The sequence below is a fragment of the Nothobranchius furzeri genome, chromosome 15 (assembly GCF_043380555.1).
Source record: "Nothobranchius furzeri strain GRZ-AD chromosome 15, NfurGRZ-RIMD1, whole genome shotgun sequence".
NCBI lineage: Eukaryota > Metazoa > Chordata > Actinopteri > Cyprinodontiformes > Nothobranchiidae > Nothobranchius > Nothobranchius furzeri.
The window spans coordinates 32,763,999-32,782,069 of record NC_091755.1 but is presented as its reverse complement, the minus strand read 5'-3'; the positions used below and the strand labels follow the sequence as shown (position 1 = coordinate 32,782,069).

Sequence of the window (18,071 nt, the reverse complement as noted above, 5' to 3'; positions counted from 1 at the left end):
ACTTAAAGGCCACACACACAGTGAAAATTAGCCACAACAAGTCCTTGCAAATAGGAAGCACCTCGTCTTTTCCTCTGTCCGTAATCAGCTGTGACAGGGCTGAGCGAAACTGTCATGAAATCTTTGCAGTCGGCTTGCAGAAATGTAGCCCAGTGTGGCAGGAAGTCTAAAAAATAAGGACATTTGTTTCATGTTTTAAAATGGGTGTGTGTGTGCATCATGATGCTAGACTGATGGGGAACCAAAAATGTGAGCCTGTAATCTTTGAGCATTGCAAGAAACAAACATGGACGAGAGGTCTAAATTTAGAAAGCAGCCAGAGGACAGAGAAAGTTCCGCATCTTCATGCTTGGCTTGAGCTGCTTTGGCAACTGCTGTTCGTAGAGGGCGACGCAGTGTTTGTGGGAATGGGTCATCATGACCGAGGAGCTGTACGTGTGTGTGGGATGGCGAGGAGCCGGGGTGAGTCCTGGAAGCGCTCCTCCCTCCCCCCAGCGGAGGAGGCGCAGAGCCCGCGGGCCAGGGCTGGGACAGAGAAAATGTCTCACACACACACGCACGCACACACACACACACACACACACACACACACACACACACACACACACACACACACACACACACACACACACGACCGCGTGCACGATTTTTTTCTTTTTTATCAAAATGTGAAAAACAGAAATCATCTTAAACCTGGATGGTTTTAATTCTCGTGCGATTCGAAAGAATTTTAAACATGGACATGAACTCGTAAAAATTTAAATATTTGGGAATTTTCAGCTGGGATTGTTGGGTCTGTGAAAGGATATGACTGGTTGCTGTGGTACCAGTTTACAAAGAAAGAGATTAAAAAGGGCTGAGGGAGAGAGTCGAGAGAGGGAGAGAGAGAGAGAGAGAGAGGAGAGAGAGAGAGAGAGAGAGAGAGAGAGAGAGAGAGAGAGAGAGAGAGAGAGAATGCATAAAGTGTGTGTGTGTGGAAAGGCTTACAGCTTCGTCTAACACCAGTGCAGCGCTGACTGGGAGCAATAATCTCTGATAGTTGCCATGGCCACAGTAATTGGACGGGGTGTGTGTTCTGAGCTCATTCAGATTTGGATTTTCACATCACAGCTTGTTTCTTTTCCTTATTTTTGGGGTGTTTTTCCTCCTTTAAATTTTTAACTGTCTGAACAGTAGAAGAATAAAATCATTGACACCAATTTAAAACATATTGCAATAAAAAGGAGGAAATTATGTAAAAAATAAATCCCTGTTCAGTTTTTCAAGGTACAATTTATTTGCAATTATAGAAAAGACACATATTACATCAATACAAAACTGTATCCACAACTTTGCTGATGATGATTGCTCATGTTTTATTTTTGCAGAATGAACTACACATAGTCAAACTTTTTCCTTATTTCAGATTATTTTACTGATAAATAACGTTTTACATAATTAAAGCTGCACTCAGTGTTTCCATAAACTCAAACGATCTCATTTAGGCTAATTCTGTACCAACACTGACCCAGCACCTAAAAAGTCTGATAAAGTTCAGAAGCTAAACACCTGGAAAATGTGCAAAAGAAAATAAAATGCTATTTTTTTGTTTCCTGAGCAACATTGATGATAAATGGCCTGGATTTGAGGTCCGCTAGAGTAGAACCGGTAAATGATTTCCTTTCACACGCCCCCGCTGGCCATCAGAGGAACTGCAGCTTTGTGACGCTTCCTCATTGGCTTTGCTTTGCAGACCTTTAGGATGTTACATCCCCACTTTCTACAGTCTAAGATAAACGTTTTAAAATGGACTCTTATTGTTTCAGAGGTGAGTTCACCAGTGTTTTTACCCCCCCCCCCCAAAAATCCCCTCTAGAATAATAGAAAAATCTGTGGGAAATTTTATGACAATATAAATAATACCCTGAATTTAACTAAACTGCTGAGAAAAATTCAAACCTTGATTCAAGTTCAGATTTTGGATTTTTTTTAGACATGAACTTTGCAGCCGTGGTCGTACGCGTATGAACTGTGACAGGTGAACAAACACATTCCTACCTCTGAAGGCCAAAAAAGGATCTGCTGGGCTTGCAGGGCCAGAGCCTGAAGAGAGCAATAGTGACAGGTACATTGTGTGTGTGTGTGTGTGTGTGTGTGTGTGTGTGTGTGTGTGTGTGTGTGTGTGTGTGTCAAGGAGGTTGCAGAAAGTCACGTCCAGTGTGACTGTGACATTTCCAGGCATTCTGAGTGTCACAGATGAAACATGAACTCTTATTCGTTCCATTTGACGAACAGAAACATGCCAAAGAAAATCCAGAGGATAACTGAGGTAGCGAAATCAAAATTCAGCATGTTTTTCTCCAACTTTTGTGAAATATGGTCAGTTTTGCCTACATGTTGCTCTGAAAACCTGATGAGTAAAAGTAAGATTTTATGGAGGTTTAGGTTCTATTTTTCTTCCACGTCCTGAATTCAGTTTGGCATTTTGTTGGTGTTTCTATATGACATAGACTTTGAAGAAGAATGGTCTGATCGATACAAGAGCCAGATCGGCATTTTTATACCAGTAGAATTTTTCCAGAATCCTGAAACTCATTGGATGTGAGATTTTTCTCTCCTCAAAATTCAGCAGCGCCACCAAAATGTCATTTCCTGCCTCCACAAGCAACATCCAGGGGGCTGAGGGAGACGAAAAATCAAAATGGAGTGCCATCGAAGCACAAAATTCAAATTAATACAAAACAAGACAAAGACTTGTTCAAATTTAGATGTTGACAAACATGATAGATTTCTATTTTTAGTTCATGTGAACCTAGCGTACCCCCCATCGTTCCCCTTGCTGGTGAGAGAGAAAGAGAGAAAGAACAGTGCGTTCATTCCTCCACAAAATGGAGGCTGCTTGGCATCACGTGTGGTGGTCCCTTCATGTCTCATCACCACTGGATGACAAACACGACGAGCAGAGAGCTGCGAGTGTTGTGTGCACAGTGACACAGTGTCATGTCCTAAGAGAAATAGATGTATGTGTGTGTGTTTAATTCTTTGGTCAAATGAAAGTGTGTGTAGGTGGAGAATGTGTGTGTGTCTTCCCTATGTGTGTGTGTGTGTGTGTATTTGAGTGGATGAGGTGACCCAGATTTGCTTATTAGCATCAGGAGGAGGGGGACGCAGTCACTCAGAGCTTTGTGCCTGAGCAGTGAACTGTGCTCGTGCTGCAGTGACACACCATCATGCTCATACAGTACACACACACACACACACACACACACACACACACACACACACACACACACACACACACACACACACACACACACACACACACACACACACACACACACACACACACACACACACACACACACACACACACACTTCTCACATTTCACCCCTGCCTCCAAATATCTCTACTATCAAGAAAATAAATCAATTTAACAGAAAAGCTAAGTATTATTACAGATGTGATCAGATTAGTAATAAATAGAAAAAAATACAGATTAAGATGATTTTTTTTACAAATCTTGAACACATTTTAAGCAAATTATCTAAAAAAAACAGTCGTCAAAACCATCTGTTAGAGGGGCTGAAAGCCTAAAGATGTTAGAAGAAAACAAATGCATTTGTGTAATTAGACTTCATTCATCAGGTTTGACATCTTTACCACTAAAAAGTGCAGAAACATGTTGCTTTCACATGAAAATCGTGCAAATTTGGATTAGAAAACAGTGTGTGAGACTTCTAGCATGGGCGCTGACTCACTGATCTGAGTGCAGTAACTCTCACAAGCAGGTGTCCCACATATGCAGCTGAGGCTTCGCCCATTCAGCTGAGGAAAACAAACACAACATATGAATGAATGAATGAATGAATGAATGAATAAATAAATAAATAAATAAATAAATAAATAAATAAATAAATAAATAAATAAATAAATGACTTGGGGGTCTGGAGGGAAAAGGACTGGTTATGACTGCAAATTTCACAATCTAAAAGAGGAATTTAACCTGCAAATTCTGGTGCTTATTTGAGAACATAGGGTTGCTGTGTGAGAGGATTTTTTTTTACAAATGTACACACACCAACAGGTTATGAGTTTAACCTGAATTTTTTTAAACAAGTAAAGACATGGCCTAGTAATTGTCTACAAGCCAGACACACCCAGGTAATAATACTATTCTGTTCATGTTTGAGTCACTGGGGTTTATCCACAGCAGTGTAGAGGGACCCCCCTGGTGGTGAAAGCGAACACATTCACGTTTGCTGCTGTTGTTGGGCATTTCCAATAAGATTTACGATAAAGAGATTAATCTAGTTAATAGTAAAAAGTATTCTGGAGCTAACATGAATGACTCTGATATGAAAAACACAAACATAAAAGGAGAGTAAAAAATCAATTATTTTGTTGATAATTTTCCCTTAATGGAAAAGAACGGACAATTTTAAATGTTAATTAATATTTTTAGGGAAAATTTCTCAAGGACCTTTATCTTTGGATAAAAACAGGAAGGTTAGATATTGGTCTATAATTCATCCATACTAAGTAAGCCTTGTAAAAGTCTATTTGGACAAAGAACAAATAGTAAAAAAAGAACTGATTGTATTATGTTATTGGTTACATAAAAATAACCACTAACAGTAAAAAAATTACCCAGCTAATTAAATTAATAATTGAATCTCAAACTTTAGGGAAGCTAGTATTAAATTTAAGAATGCTTCAGCACCTTCAAAAGCAGGTTAGAAACACCTATGAGATTCTCTTCGTTTAGTACCAGCTGTCGGCCACTGGAGGGCAGCAACTCCCCATAAACGCAACACCATAATTTCTAGGAACCATATGTCCGCAGCACCAAGTCTTTCCCGGTCGTATTTTGCAGTGACACATTTCAAAAATGGCCGCAAAAGAGGGACAAGTTTGTCAAATTTTTTCATTTAAGGATATTAAAGCAACGCCGGACCCGTTATATGAGCTCCCCGGTCAGTGTTTGACCCCCTCACCCGCTCCGATAGTGATAGATAACGGCTCCTTCCAGACCCGGGCCGGGTGGGCGACCTCAGCCGCCGAACTCCACACCCCGCGGCTGCTCTTCAGATCCGTAGCCGCTCGAAGCAGAGGGGCCGCCCGCAGCGAGACACAGATCGGCAACGACATCCCCAACCTGGAGCCCCTGAGGTGGCTGCTGAAGAGCCAGTTCGATCGGAACGTGGTGGTGAACTTCGAGATCCAGGAGCTCATGTTTGACTATGTGTTCACACACCTGGGCGTCACGTCGGAGGTCTGTGGAGGATCAGACCCAAAATAAATCAACTGTTCAATTAAAACAGTTTTATTTTTGTGAATTGTTGTTGCATAAATTGATTAAATCTCACAATTTAGCTATGATGTTTATAAAGTACTAATACTTAAATTTACATTATAGTTGTATGAATCAGATGACAGAAAAATGTTAATCAGATCAATAGTTAGTGTAATCAGGTGTATTATGAACATTTTCTACCAAACAAGTACTGATGATGAATGTTTTTTGTAGGGTTGTGTGGATCACTCCATCGTGGTGACAGAGGCACCCTGCAACCCACTGCACTGTCGACAGATGATGTCAGAGCTGCTGTTTGAATGCTACCGTGTCCCGCATGTGTCCTACGGCGTGGATGGCTTGTACAGTTTTTACCACAATAACAATCAAAGAAACCTCCAGCTGCCTCAAACGGGCATCGTTCTGTCCTCTGGGTACCACTGCTCACACATCCTGCCAGTTATCAACGGCAGGTGAGTCTCAGACAACAATTAGTCCCTGCCTGTTCATTCATAAAAGCTATGGTTGCATCATCAGGAATACTTTCAATTCAACTCTACTTCATATCTACATTTATTGCGTGCTTGGTAATCTTTTAATTTTAGGTTTGATGCTGTGAACTGTAAGCGGGTGAATGTGGCTGGAAGTCAGGCAGCAACTTACCTGCAGCGTCTTCTGCAGCTTAAATACCCAGGTCACCTTGCTGCCATCACACTGAGTCGCATGGAGGAGCTGCTGCACGACCACAGCTACTCTGCTGTAGATTATCATGGAGGTCAGTTTTACAAGCTAAATGATTAGAAATCCATACTTTTTCCCACCTTTGATATGAAATAATGTTTTATTATTATTTATCGTAACAAGAGCTGGAAAAATGGCGTTGCCCAGAGTTTTATGAGCGAGAAGTTCACCGGATGCAGCTCCCCTTTTCGGGGAAAGTGCCGGGCGGTTGTGTGAGTGTGGAGGAACGACAAGAACGGAGAACTCAGCAGCTTCGGCGACTTCAGGAAATCAACTCCCGTCGTCGGGAGGAGAAGCTGCAGCAGGACCAAGAGAGGCTGGACAGACTTATGGCTGTGCAGGTGAGGAAGCGTTTCATACATTCAAATATTTTTGGTGCATTAAACAGTTGGTGCTCCACACATGAAGAGATGATGCAATAAAGTCAGTGCATTCAAACAGACAAAATGTGCAGCAAACCCAACAGCAGAACTGGAAGGCAGCGAGTAAACCTAATGATCATGGAGGTGTGTGTGTGTGTGGGTGGGTGTGCGTGTGCGCACGCGCACATGTGTGTGTAGGAGCTTTTGGAGGACGGTCTGCTGGATCAGTTTCACAAAAGTTTAGTGGAGCTCAACATGGACTCGGCCGAGGAGCTGCAGTCGTACATCAACAAGCTGCAGATCGCTGTTGATCAGAGCCGACAGAAGCTGCTGCAGAGTGACGGAGGGGAGGGGAAGGCTGAGGTAAATCACAGTATTTAACTCATTCACTGCCAGCCGTTTCCTGATCAGAAAAGCCCTTCGCTGCCAGCGTTTTTCAGTGTTTTCACAGTTTTTTTAAGAGTCACAGAATATTGCGCACTATGATGATGTCAGCGCCAAAACTATCAAAACCAAGAAGCATCCGTGCGTTTCGAGCGTTATCCGTTCTTTCATAATCCGTTTTGGAATTGTGATCGGCAGAAGCTTTTCCGGTTCGCGCCTCACTTTTTTTACATCAGCGTCCCAAAATGATCTCCTAACACATGGAGTTTCTGCTCCCTGATAACGTGACGTATGACGTACGCGGATGAAGATCGGCTTTAGAGCTGGGATGTTTGTTCTCACAGTGCGGGGGCTCGTTCTGACACCCACACAATTAAAAAAATGCTGTTAATGAGTTAAGGGGTATCTGTTTTGGATTTTCATTTGTTCTTTTGAAAGCCAAGTTTTAACTTTCCTTATCTTCGTGTTTGTGTATTTGTTTATTTTCTCAAAGACGCATCCCAAAAACTAGACATTTTTGTTCACAGTAGAAAATCTGAAAATAATTAAATAAATAAATAAAACTCCATTAAGGGAGACTAGGCAGTTTTGGGTTGTTTTTAGCACCCCCTGGTGTCCCTTTAGTAGAACCGAAAGCAAAATTCTTCTCCCCGTTGTGCGTTCGTCTTAACTTCTTAATCTAACAGCTGAAATGTCTTCCCAGCCTTCATTAGTTTCTACGGATTGATTCATCACGAATTTAAACAAATCAGCTGTGTTCACGTGCTGGAAGCAGACTGCAGCACCAAGTTTGTCAACTCAATTTTTTTCTAAGTCCAAAAGACTGGACCGGCACTCTGAAGCTGCAAATGTGTTATTCTGGTCACAGAGGGCGGTGGGGGTCTGAGTGACATTTCATTAACCCTGTAAACGGTCAGTTACGCACATTCTGGCTCAATAAAGTTATTCAAAAATATGTAAAAGTTGCAAAGTTTCCTTTTCATTCATGTGGTTATGAAGTATTTGTGTCTATCTGAGTGGAATTACAAATCAAATATGATATCTGGAACACAATAGGGGTTTGATATCTCGTCAAGCCCAAATTTAGTATTTTTTTTAACTTTATTTTTGTTACTGTTGACGGCTCCCAACTCATAAATTACCTCGTTTTGTTCAGCTGCTTTTAAAATGAAGCTAAATTTTATAATTAGCAGTTTAAAGATATAAAAGCATCAATGCTGCTCACATAAAACTTCAGATTAGATGAAAACCGGGAAACTTTTCTGAATTCAATAAATACAAACTTTAGAAAAACACTTCGAAGGGTTCGACACAGATCATCCACGGTCTTAAGGTCAGTCTAAAATTACTGCTTTATCTTATCTTCCTCTACAATTAGCATTCATTTAATTGGAATTAAATTGTGGCAGAAGTGAATCGGTAGAGTTTGAGTTGTTGCAGCTGCTGCTGCTGACGTGAAGCCTGAGGCTGTTCTCTTGCTCTCTGCCAGGTGTCAGAGTTGGACCACCCGATAGATGAAGGAGACGGAGTGGCACTGATGGATGCAGACTTCCCTGAGGAGATGCTGTCAGAAAAATGTTTTACTCAGGTAGTGAAACACTGACTGTAAATACTCGGACAGAAACGCAGTGTCTCGTTATTGCTGTGCAGGGAATGACCTGATGGGGAACCTGAATGTGAAGGAAAACTTTCTGTCCAGTTTTTTGTTTTAGCTAAACATTGCTCAAGAATCTCCCAACCTGCAACAAGAATGACTTTCACCTTGTTTTGTCCAGCCTGCGTTCAACATGGCGGAGTACCACCAGCTGTTTGTGGGGACGGAGCGTCTGCGATGTCCAGAAATCTTGTTCCAGCCGTCGCTGATTGGAGAAGACCAAATGGGACTGATGGAGACGCTGCAGTATGTTCTGGCAAGGTAATGAGGGTTGATCATGTAGGCGTCTTTTTGATATTTGATTTCAAAACAAACGTTTTTCTTTTGTTTTTACACACAGGTACACTCCAGAGCAGCAGGAGGCGCTAGTGAGCAACGTGTTTCTGACAGGAGGAAACATGCAGTACCCAGGGATGAAGGAGCGAGTGGAAAGGGAGCTGCTGGCCATGAGGCCGTTCCAGTCCCATTTCAAGGTGCTTCAGAATTTGAATTTTATTGTAAATTTTTTTTTGCAACGAATATAGTCATTTCGTTAAATCAGAGAACAAAGCTAATCAACTGAATCATTTGTCAGAATCTCAGAACGGGAATTTTGGATACATCTGATGTGTAAAATACGCGAGTTAAAGGGAAATAATCCCAAACATGTTCCTTAGAAAATGTGCGTAGATGTATAGGAATAAAATGAACAGTTATTAGTTAAGATATAAGTAAAATAAAGGAAACACTAAAATGCTGATTGGTTAATTCAAAGATGTGAACTTGACTTTCTTCTTCACAGGTAACCATGGCAACACAGCCAGCCCTGGATGCCTGGTTTGGAGCCCGGGACTGGGCGCTGGAGCATCCGGCTGCAGGAGAGGCAGAAGGATGGATTAGCAGGCAGGACTATGAGGAGAAAGGAGGCGAGTATCTGAGCGAGCATTGCTCCTCGAACGCATTCGTTCCCTTGAAGGTTGCCAAACCGGCTCCTGCTCGACCCGCCGAGCCATCTGCCACTTCACAGACTTCAGCAGGAGCCCCTGCTGATATCGCTATGGTTACATCAGCATCAGCTTACGTTTCTACTAACGCTACCATGGTAACCACCTGATGTGACATCACCCGGTGTGTTCTGACTAGGTTTGACTTTTGTAAATCTGTAACAGCTGTAAAAGTTTTGTGTTTTAAACATTCCAGGAAGAGACATTCAGAACTGTTCATATTGAACAGTCTTGTGTGGTTTTCACATTTAAAACTGGAATGTGTAGCTTCTTGTTGTGTAAATAAAGTTTGTTGTTGTTTAAGTGCACATTGACACTGAATAAAAAATAGAAGTTTATTTAAGGCTGTTGTACCTCTGTTTGCTTCCTCTAATCATCTTTGTTTCTTCCATCAGCGTAACTCAGTTTAAAATTAAACAAAAGTCAGATTATGTATTAAAACAAAACTAAAGAGTTCAGAGTTATTGGCCTGAAGGAACAGTTTTTTTTCCCATTTGCTCTTTCATGTTAACTTTTACATACTTATCGGACAAAATAAATATGTGAAGTCTGACCTGAGATTTTGGCCAGTTATTAAAATTAACCTGTAATAAATGATTACTTAAACTGGATTTTAAAGACCACCTAGTCTCATTTCAGATAAAAATAAGTTATTATGGTTAAAACTGAGATGAAATAAAGCTAAAAAGGATGGACAAAATGTTGACGTATGAGTTTTTCACCACTTGGTGGCGCAAAGGAACACCAAATCTAAACATTGGACCTCAATTTGACTAATGTATTTTCAATTTCTACTAAATTTTCTTAAAACTTATACAGTTCATGATTCAATTATGGATATTTATTTTATTTTATTTTTTAAAGTCATGTTTCTAACAGTTTGTAGCCTCCAAAGAATTTACCTTTGTGGGCTGCAGCTGTCCTGCAGGTTTTCGTTTATTATGGTTGCTAACCTGTTACAGGTGTTAACCTGCAGACCGTGGTGATGCAACAGAATTATGAGGTAAATTGTGCCAGGGCTCAAACTAGCGCCCAGCCTGTGCTGCTTTACCTCAGGTTGCAATCTCTCTCTCTCTCTCTCTCTCTCTCTCTCTCTCTCTCTCTCTCTCTCTCTCTCTCTCTCTCTCTCTCTCTCTCTCTCTCTCTCTCACTCTGTTTCTAACAAACACAAAGAGAGAGAGAAAATCAGCAGCAGCTAAGTTGGACAATAATAATTAAAAAAACAACCATGAATGTGTAAACTTAAAACAAAGCTGGATTTGTTTCCATGGTTACACAGCTTCTAAAATGATATTTAAACAAATGAGAACACTTAATGTTATTTTATTTAACACATTGTGAGGTTTTTACATTGAGTCAAAACAAGCAAGCAGGTGAATTATGCAGAGTTTAGGCCTATGAAAACCTAAAATCAACATGAATGTGTTTTTACCTAAATTTAGTGTCACTACAGCACACATTGTTGCACATAGATCAAATTTTATGCCGCAACAGTCATCAATTGTTGTTTCTATTGAATAAAATGTTTATTGATTGGCTCACAAGTTCCTGCACCGGGTGGATTTCTGCTGTGCATTGAGCCCAGGTTGTCACCATGTTGGCCGATGTCCAATTAGGAGGATCTATTAGTGAGCTGCAGTGTTGTAGGTCAACGGGAGCAGCAGACAGAGATCAGCTAATGGTCAAGGAGAGAAAAATAAAAGATGCACCACAAAGTTTTCCTTAAAATGGCCAGACAGTCTCATATTTTCTGTGTGCAACTTATTGCCACACGCTGTGAATGAACCACAAGAGCAGAACAGAGAGGTTTATTTTAACCAGTAAACAGAAACTTTCAGATCACATAGCTGTAAATGTGTGAAACCTCAGTCTAGGACCAGAGTTTTACATAACAAAACAACAAATTTGGTTTCTGTTAAAAACAAGAAAATAATTATATTTGATCATCAGCTAAAAAACAAACAATTTATATGTGTAAAATGTTACAAATGTTTATGATATTCAATCTAACTATTCATTTAGGAAACCATTTTGAGCTATTTAGGAACTTTGTTTTACTTTTTGAGTAATTTCATGATCAAATTAAACATTTTTATCATGAAAGCACAATTATCCCCCCAGAATAATCATCACATGACCAAACAAATGCTGCTTTTATTATCCAGAGCAGACCAGCAGGATGTAACGAGTTTGGATAAAACATCTCTGCTGTTAATATAGGAGCCGCCGTGTTTGAAATATGATTTTATTTGTTTTCAAAAAATGTATGTATAATAATAATAACAATAATAATAATAATAATTATTATTATTATTATTATTATTAATGATGATGATGATGACGACGATGATGATGATGATGATGGTTATTATTATTATTATTTATATGCAGCGTGCATCTCTTTTGATGCACATGGTGTGTTTTCCTCTCAGGGGTTTGGTTTTGTTTCCAGCTGCTTTTAGAGGAAAAAGAAGCTGCAGATAGAAGAAATAAGAGTACATCTTTAATTTTGGGCCTTTCAGTGATTTGAAAAGTATCTACTTTAAATAAAATGCTAATAAGAATTATAATTCAGCCGGTGTTAAGTTAAACAGCTTGCATGGACGTTTGAAAATTCAACAGCTTTTTGTTGCTGCCAATAATGGTCTCTACACGGGGTTGCTATGTTACCAAACCCTCAGGGTTTGAGTGCATCTTTGGCCCAGCTGATTGGTTAGAAACTTGAAAAGGTACAGAGATGCTGATTAGGACAGGCGCAGCCAAGGGGATTCAGGATTAGGACAACAAAACATCATAACACAACTCTACAGTGAAATGTGTTAATCTCTTTGTATTTTAAATCGATTTAAAGAAGTTTATTATGACTTTTTTTCTTGTGTAACCCACAAGGAGCAGTATGGTAGAGGATTAGGGCCAGTGAAAGAAAAAAAGACAAATAAAGTGAATTCTGACTTTGATCTCAGAATTTAGACTTTTAGATTTCTGAGAATAAAGTCAGAATTCTGAGATTAAAGTAAGAATTATCTTTATTTTCCTTTTTTCCCTTTCAGCAGCCCTAATTCTCCTCCATAGATTAGTGTAAATTGCTTGAAAACTATCTGTGTCCATCTGTCCATTCAGGTCCCAAAAGACAACATGAAGGAAATGACGAGCAGAAAGTTGTTTAATGCGATAAGAACATCAGCCGCCCCTGCTGGGGTATTAAATGAGCATTTTTAAGAATGAAGCATCAAAATGCCCCACAGCATTCAGCTCAGAGTAATCGCCAAACATGGAGCCGGCGGTAGCTGTGATTAGATGGAAATGACCTGTTCCTCCTCCTCCTCCTCCCTCCATGTTGAGAGCAACAGGTCCCAATCCTGTCAGCTACAGCAGAGCTGTTTGCAGGAACTCAAAGGCCTGATTGTGAGTTATTTTTCATCCACAGCACACAAAGTTCAGTAAATTGGGGCACCGATGTTTCGGGCAGCAGTAGATCACGCTAAGAGGCACCCTGGGGTGAGTAACCCGCATTTTTCACGTTTTAATGACTCTGTGTAGTTTTGAGTTTCGAAAATGTCATCAAGAAGGTTTTATTTTACTTTTTACAAAAAGATGCTTTAGTGCTGAATAACAAATCTCCTGGTTTTGACTGGATTTTTCTTTTCAAGCAGCAAAAATCCCACTTTAGACCTGATGATGCAGCATTTTAGATCATGTTTAACAACTAAATGTCATGTTAGGTGTAAACAATCATGACTCTGCATTTCCTTGATCAGCCAAGGCAGGAGACCTGATGAGACGTCTAATTACGTCTCTTCTAATCTCAGCCCAGCTCTAATTCAGTCGGTTAAGTTGTTCTTAAATGAAGCCAAACTGAGAGGCTTAAGGATCCAAGGACAAACCATTAAAACACACATGGACACAATAAGCATTTAGAAAATCTGATCTTGGAAGAAAATTTATTTAAAAATATGAGATTTCCCCACAGGAGAAGGGATTATTTCTGAATTTTTAACCAGCTCTACTGTCACAGGAGAGGAGTGACAGAGTATTAACTTCCTGTCGTTTTCCTCCCTGGGGAGAAAGAAGGAGAGAAGCTGCAGGGATGAAAACTACCAGAGCTCCTCAGTTTCTGGCAAAAAAAAAAAAAAAAAACCCAGACAGGCTGAGAGACAGGCAGTAGCGTGGAGCAGGAGAGGGAAACTGAAGGGAGTAAATCTCCCCTGAGACTCCAAAAGCATCCTCAGCGTAGGGCAGAGAGAAAGTTTGAGTCAAACAGATGGACAGTAAGCCGGACAGATAAAAACTAAACTAATCATAAAATGTTATAAAAATGAGCACAAGAGCATCAGCAGGATGATGAACAGGAGCTAAATCTGTAGTGAACAGATTTTTCATGAACTCCTAAGAGGTTTGTTGGGCTTTAAACGAGCAGAAATGTGATTTATGCAACAGTTTATGGAGTTTATGGGGCCGGCTTCAGGTTTACTTCAGTTACTGGTGTGTTGATCCCACATGAGGTATAACATAATAATCTGTAGAGAGAAAAGTTGTGCTTGTTCCGTAACAAACTTAAGGAAAATTTAATAAAAATTACTTTTATTTTTATTTGTTCTGTAGTCTTTTACATGAGGAGGACGGGACAGCCCGTGATGGCTGCACCTGGAACTTTATTCTCAATTTTTACTTTGTAATGAACACATTTTTGCAAAAGATTATGTAATCTTGAAACATCCCAGCTCATGATTAAGAGTAAATCTTCATATCTAAGGTGCAGCAGATCCTTTCTGCAGATGCTTGTTAATGCGAACCTCCACTTTTTTTCAACCATGTGGTATTTTCAGCCTCCTTAAATCAAAATAGGTAGATTTTTGTGTTTTTTGTTGAGTGCATGTGGAAACCTAACAAATCCAGGTAGTTAATTGCACGTTCAGCTTTATTTATATAGCGTCTTCACATGGCCGAAGGGCCAAACAAAGCTCTGTACACCATAGTGGTCCAATTTACACATCAAAACATACATTAAAGCTTACAACTATCAAACCAAATTAGGAACTGTTAAAAATCCAGCCCAGCACCCACAGTTAAAACCAGGATGGGACCAAAAAACGTGCAGTATCCACTCATTAACAGAGACCATTGTGACTAAAAGCCACTGAGTAAAATGATGACAACGATGAAATGATGTGAAACTTGAGCAAACGAGTTCCTAAAAGAGAAAAAGAAGCAGATTTACTCATGTCCAAACGATTCATTGGTTCGTTCGTTCATTCATTCATTCAGAACAATAGAATAAAATAAAGTTTATATAAAAGAGGCTGTCACAAATAATGATTTTTTTCTCTGATTAAATTATTCTTTTTCTTACAATTTTTAACTTTCAAAATCATATTTTTAGCATCCAAGTAACTAAATAATTCATAATGTTTGATTAATTCACATTTTCATCATACATTATCCCTTTTGTGAATATTTTAACTAATATTTGGATTGTACAAGAAAACAGACACACCAAAATAATTAATCGTTGAATTTAGATTTTTCTATATATTTTTGTTTTCATAATTCAGCGTTTTAATCCAGGTAAAAGTAGGTAAAAGTTTTAATTAATAATAAAACTGTCAACTTTTTACACGTAATTGTAATGCTTGTTGTGAGTGTTCAACAACACTGGAGTCCCTTGCTTGCATAAGACCACAGTACACTGTAAGAAATAAAAGGTCGAATTTATGTAACCAAGTTATGTCAACTGGTTTGACTAAACCTAGTTGCTTAAATGTAAAGATAAATATGCATAAACTTTTAATATAACAATATTTATTGCTCTGTACATTTTAGCATTAGGTTTATTGGGGCCAGTTGACATAAATTGGTGAGGTAAATTCAACGTTTTATTTCCTACAGTGTACTTTGTGTCAGCAGGTTCATTAGGCTGAAGGCTGGAGTCCAACCAGGCCCATAATTAATCCTCAGAGCTGCTGTTGGTCAGCTGGCCACAGTTACACAAGCTTTAAAGTCCACACAGAGAGGAGCAGATTAGGTTTTAGTTTATTGCTAATTAGGAAGGATCTAACTTCCATTCACCGGAAAAATGAAAGAAACTAGATGTTTGTTTCTGTTTCTTTCAGCTTGTCCCTCAGTTCTTCTTCATCTGCCTAGGAATGGGCGGTGCGTTCTTATATCTGATCCGGTTGGCCAGAGGACCACACGTAACGTAAGACTTCTGGACCTTTTGACAATACATTTATTAATCAGTGTTTGTGATGCTGGAATAGAGAAACCTGCTGTCTGGTGGTCTTTTGGAGTTGGTTTCTCACCCAACTCAACAAGCAAAAGCAAAACTGACCCAACTCCCAAAGTGGATTTCTGCTTTAAAAAGCTCCAATGTCCCCAGGTTCATCTGCCACTTTTGCATTGAAAGATCCTCTCAGCAGGAACATAGGACATTCCTGCTGGATTTACCCCCATGCACTTTCAAGTCTGATTAGTTAACCTTACTTGAAAAAAGCAGGAAAACCATTTGCTGTTTAAAATAAATAAGAGAACACAGCAGTAGATAATTGTGATGGAGCTACTAACGCATACAAAATACACTTACACACATGTCACTATTATTGATAGAAAAAAGTACAAAGTACTTAGAAACTTTTGTTCTATTTATTATGTACCACCCAAAAATACAAGTTCAGTATGCAGATTTCTAAGTACTGGATTGACACACACACACACACACACACACACACACACACACACACACACATATATATATATATATATATATATATATATATGAGTAACATTTAACTGCATTTTACTTTGCAGGCTTTATTAGCTCCAACACAACTTTACTACAGTGTGCATGTTATTTTAAGTGGAGACAATGGGAATGCAACATTTAGCTGCTGCTTATGTTGACACTTGAGCATAAAAATCCATGTAAATCCCAGTTTAGTGCACTAAATGAACAGTGTGTGCTTTTGTGTTTAGCTGGAACAAAACCGAAAACCCAGAACCGTGGAATAAACTTGACCCCACGTACCAGTACAAGGTAACTTCACTAAGTATTTAGTCTGGTTTGACTGGGTTGTTGGGCAGATTTTAACTGATCTGTGTGATTAACATTCCCACAGTTTGTGGCCATCACCACAGACTACAAAAACCTGAAGAAGGAGGGACCAAAGTTCTGAATTTCAACAACAAACTGGATTAAGGTGCAGAAGATCCTGATCTGGGCTCAGATTTCCTTCCTGACAAAACCAATGAAACTGAAGCCTAAATCAGGAGGTGTAACAAACTCTTTAGTGTTTCTGAGCCTGCGGGATTTTAAAAAGCTGCTGGTAAACGTGACCAAGACGGTCAAATTTGAGCATTTTGACATTTGCTGAAAGGATAAACAGTCTATCACTCATTTACAGTTCAGTTACAGTTTACCAGAGTTTATTTGTTTTTTGTGGTTCTTCTAATCCCACATCGCCGATGCATTTAAACTTAATTTGTTTAGGAAGTTTCTGGTTTTTCCCTGGGCTTCTCGTTTTTGTCATTCTGCACAAACATCCACAGAGCAACATAAAAAGCACCTAAATGAACCAAAACAAAAGAAAGGATCATTTTATTTCCTTAGTATGTGTCCAGATATTAAACTGAACTTAGAAAATAAATAAATAAATTAACTGCGTTTCAGATGTTTTCCTGCAGAGCAGCATCGCTTTCAGCGTCAAATGCTTGTGTTTTATAACTGATGAGTGATTTCTGGTTTAGCTGCCACTAAATTAAACAACCAGTTATGATAACAACAAGTGCACTGATTAAACTGGAGTCTTTCTATAAATAAACTAGCTTTCCATGTTTGTGGGAGTGTCTTTTCTTGTCGCACCTGGATGAATTTGATTTATCTGTTAGCAGCACAGCTGTCACTTTGCAGCCTGAATGGTGCTCATTCAGCACAGTCACATGCACCATCTGTGTGTGCGTGTGTGTGTGTGTGTGTGTGTGTGTGTGTGTGTGTGTGTGTGTGTGTGTGTGTGTGTGTGTGAGACGGTAGTCTTTGATCAGTGACAGCATCAACAGGATTGAGAACAGTGCTCATCTGTGTGCCACAGGCAGCAGAAATCTGTGTTTATATCCTAGACAAACACCCAGCCATGTTTCCATCCAGTCACAACATTTATATTTTTTTACGTTTTATTAAATGTCAACATGACACGACTTATTCACAAACTTAAAAAATAATTACTTAAAAATGTTAGTAAAATCCAGTTAAAGACGCAGCCTTTCACAATATATTCAGAAGTCACAATATCTATATTTTCTTCTTGTCAGTTTTTAAATTTGTTATTTTATTCTAAGGCAGCAGCACATCAGTTACAAAACAATCACACAAAAAATGTAAGGAGACATTTTTTTAGCTAAAAAGACCATTTTATGTCTCAGATGTTTATTTATTTGGCTTTTTTTTATAGATTCAGCTGAAATGGGAACACATGCTGATTAAATTCATCTTTTTGAAAGTTAAATGGAAATTTCAATCAAGATTCCTCTGAAAATGGTGAATAAAGACATAAAAGGAGTGAAAAAGCAAATGTCTAGAGAAAAACTGAGGAGATGCTCCAAACTGCATTAATGGTTTCTCTCATCCTCTTCTTAACTCCACAGAAACAGATGAAGAAACTGAAATAAACAAATAAATGGAAAT

The 18,071-nt window shown here is 39.2% G+C and overlaps 2 protein-coding genes across 2 annotated transcripts; both read left to right on the top strand.

Moving 5' to 3' along the window:
- The first annotated feature begins 4,825 nt into the window (after positions 1-4,825).
- On the top strand, positions 4,826-9,740 carry actr5 (actin related protein 5). The gene is made up of 9 exons (XM_070545180.1): positions 4,826-5,252; positions 5,508-5,746; positions 5,879-6,048; positions 6,138-6,355; positions 6,575-6,739; positions 8,250-8,348; positions 8,536-8,675; positions 8,755-8,887; positions 9,196-9,740. Exons 1-9 carry the CDS (start codon positions 4,869-4,871, stop codon positions 9,505-9,507), a joined length of 1,860 nt encoding a protein of 619 aa, XP_070401281.1. The 5' UTR covers positions 4,826-4,868; the 3' UTR covers positions 9,508-9,740.
- Positions 9,741-12,709: 2,969 nt separating this feature from the next.
- ndufa4l2a (NDUFA4 mitochondrial complex associated like 2a) lies at positions 12,710-17,226 on the top strand. Its single transcript, XM_070545179.1, has 4 exons — positions 12,710-12,895; positions 15,508-15,593; positions 16,367-16,427; positions 16,510-17,226. Exons 1-4 carry the CDS (start codon positions 12,854-12,856, stop codon positions 16,564-16,566), a joined length of 246 nt encoding a protein of 81 aa, XP_070401280.1. The 5' UTR covers positions 12,710-12,853; the 3' UTR covers positions 16,567-17,226.
- Positions 17,227-18,071: the final 845 nt, after the last annotated feature.

What these genes read in the sequence shown, in the direction of transcription:
- actr5 (XM_070545180.1), top strand. Translation starts at nt 4,869, where the DNA reads ATGGCCGCAAAAGAGGGACAAGTTTGTCAAATTTTTTCATTTAAGGAT. An exon ending in CTGCCAGTTATCAACGGCAG is followed by an intron (nt 5,747 to 5,878) that starts GTGAGTCTCAGA and finishes TTTTAATTTTAG; the next exon opens with GTTTGATGCTGTGAACTGTA. An exon ending in CTGCAGTATGTTCTGGCAAG is followed by an intron (nt 8,676 to 8,754) that starts GTAATGAGGGTT and finishes TTTTACACACAG; the next exon opens with GTACACTCCAGAGCAGCAGG.
- ndufa4l2a (XM_070545179.1), top strand. Translation starts at nt 12,854, where the DNA reads ATGTTTCGGGCAGCAGTAGATCACGCTAAGAGGCACCCTGGG. An exon ending in ACGCTAAGAGGCACCCTGGG is followed by an intron (nt 12,896 to 15,507) that starts GTGAGTAACCCG and finishes TGTTTCTTTCAG; the next exon opens with CTTGTCCCTCAGTTCTTCTT. An exon ending in ACCCCACGTACCAGTACAAG is followed by an intron (nt 16,428 to 16,509) that starts GTAACTTCACTA and finishes ACATTCCCACAG; the next exon opens with TTTGTGGCCATCACCACAGA.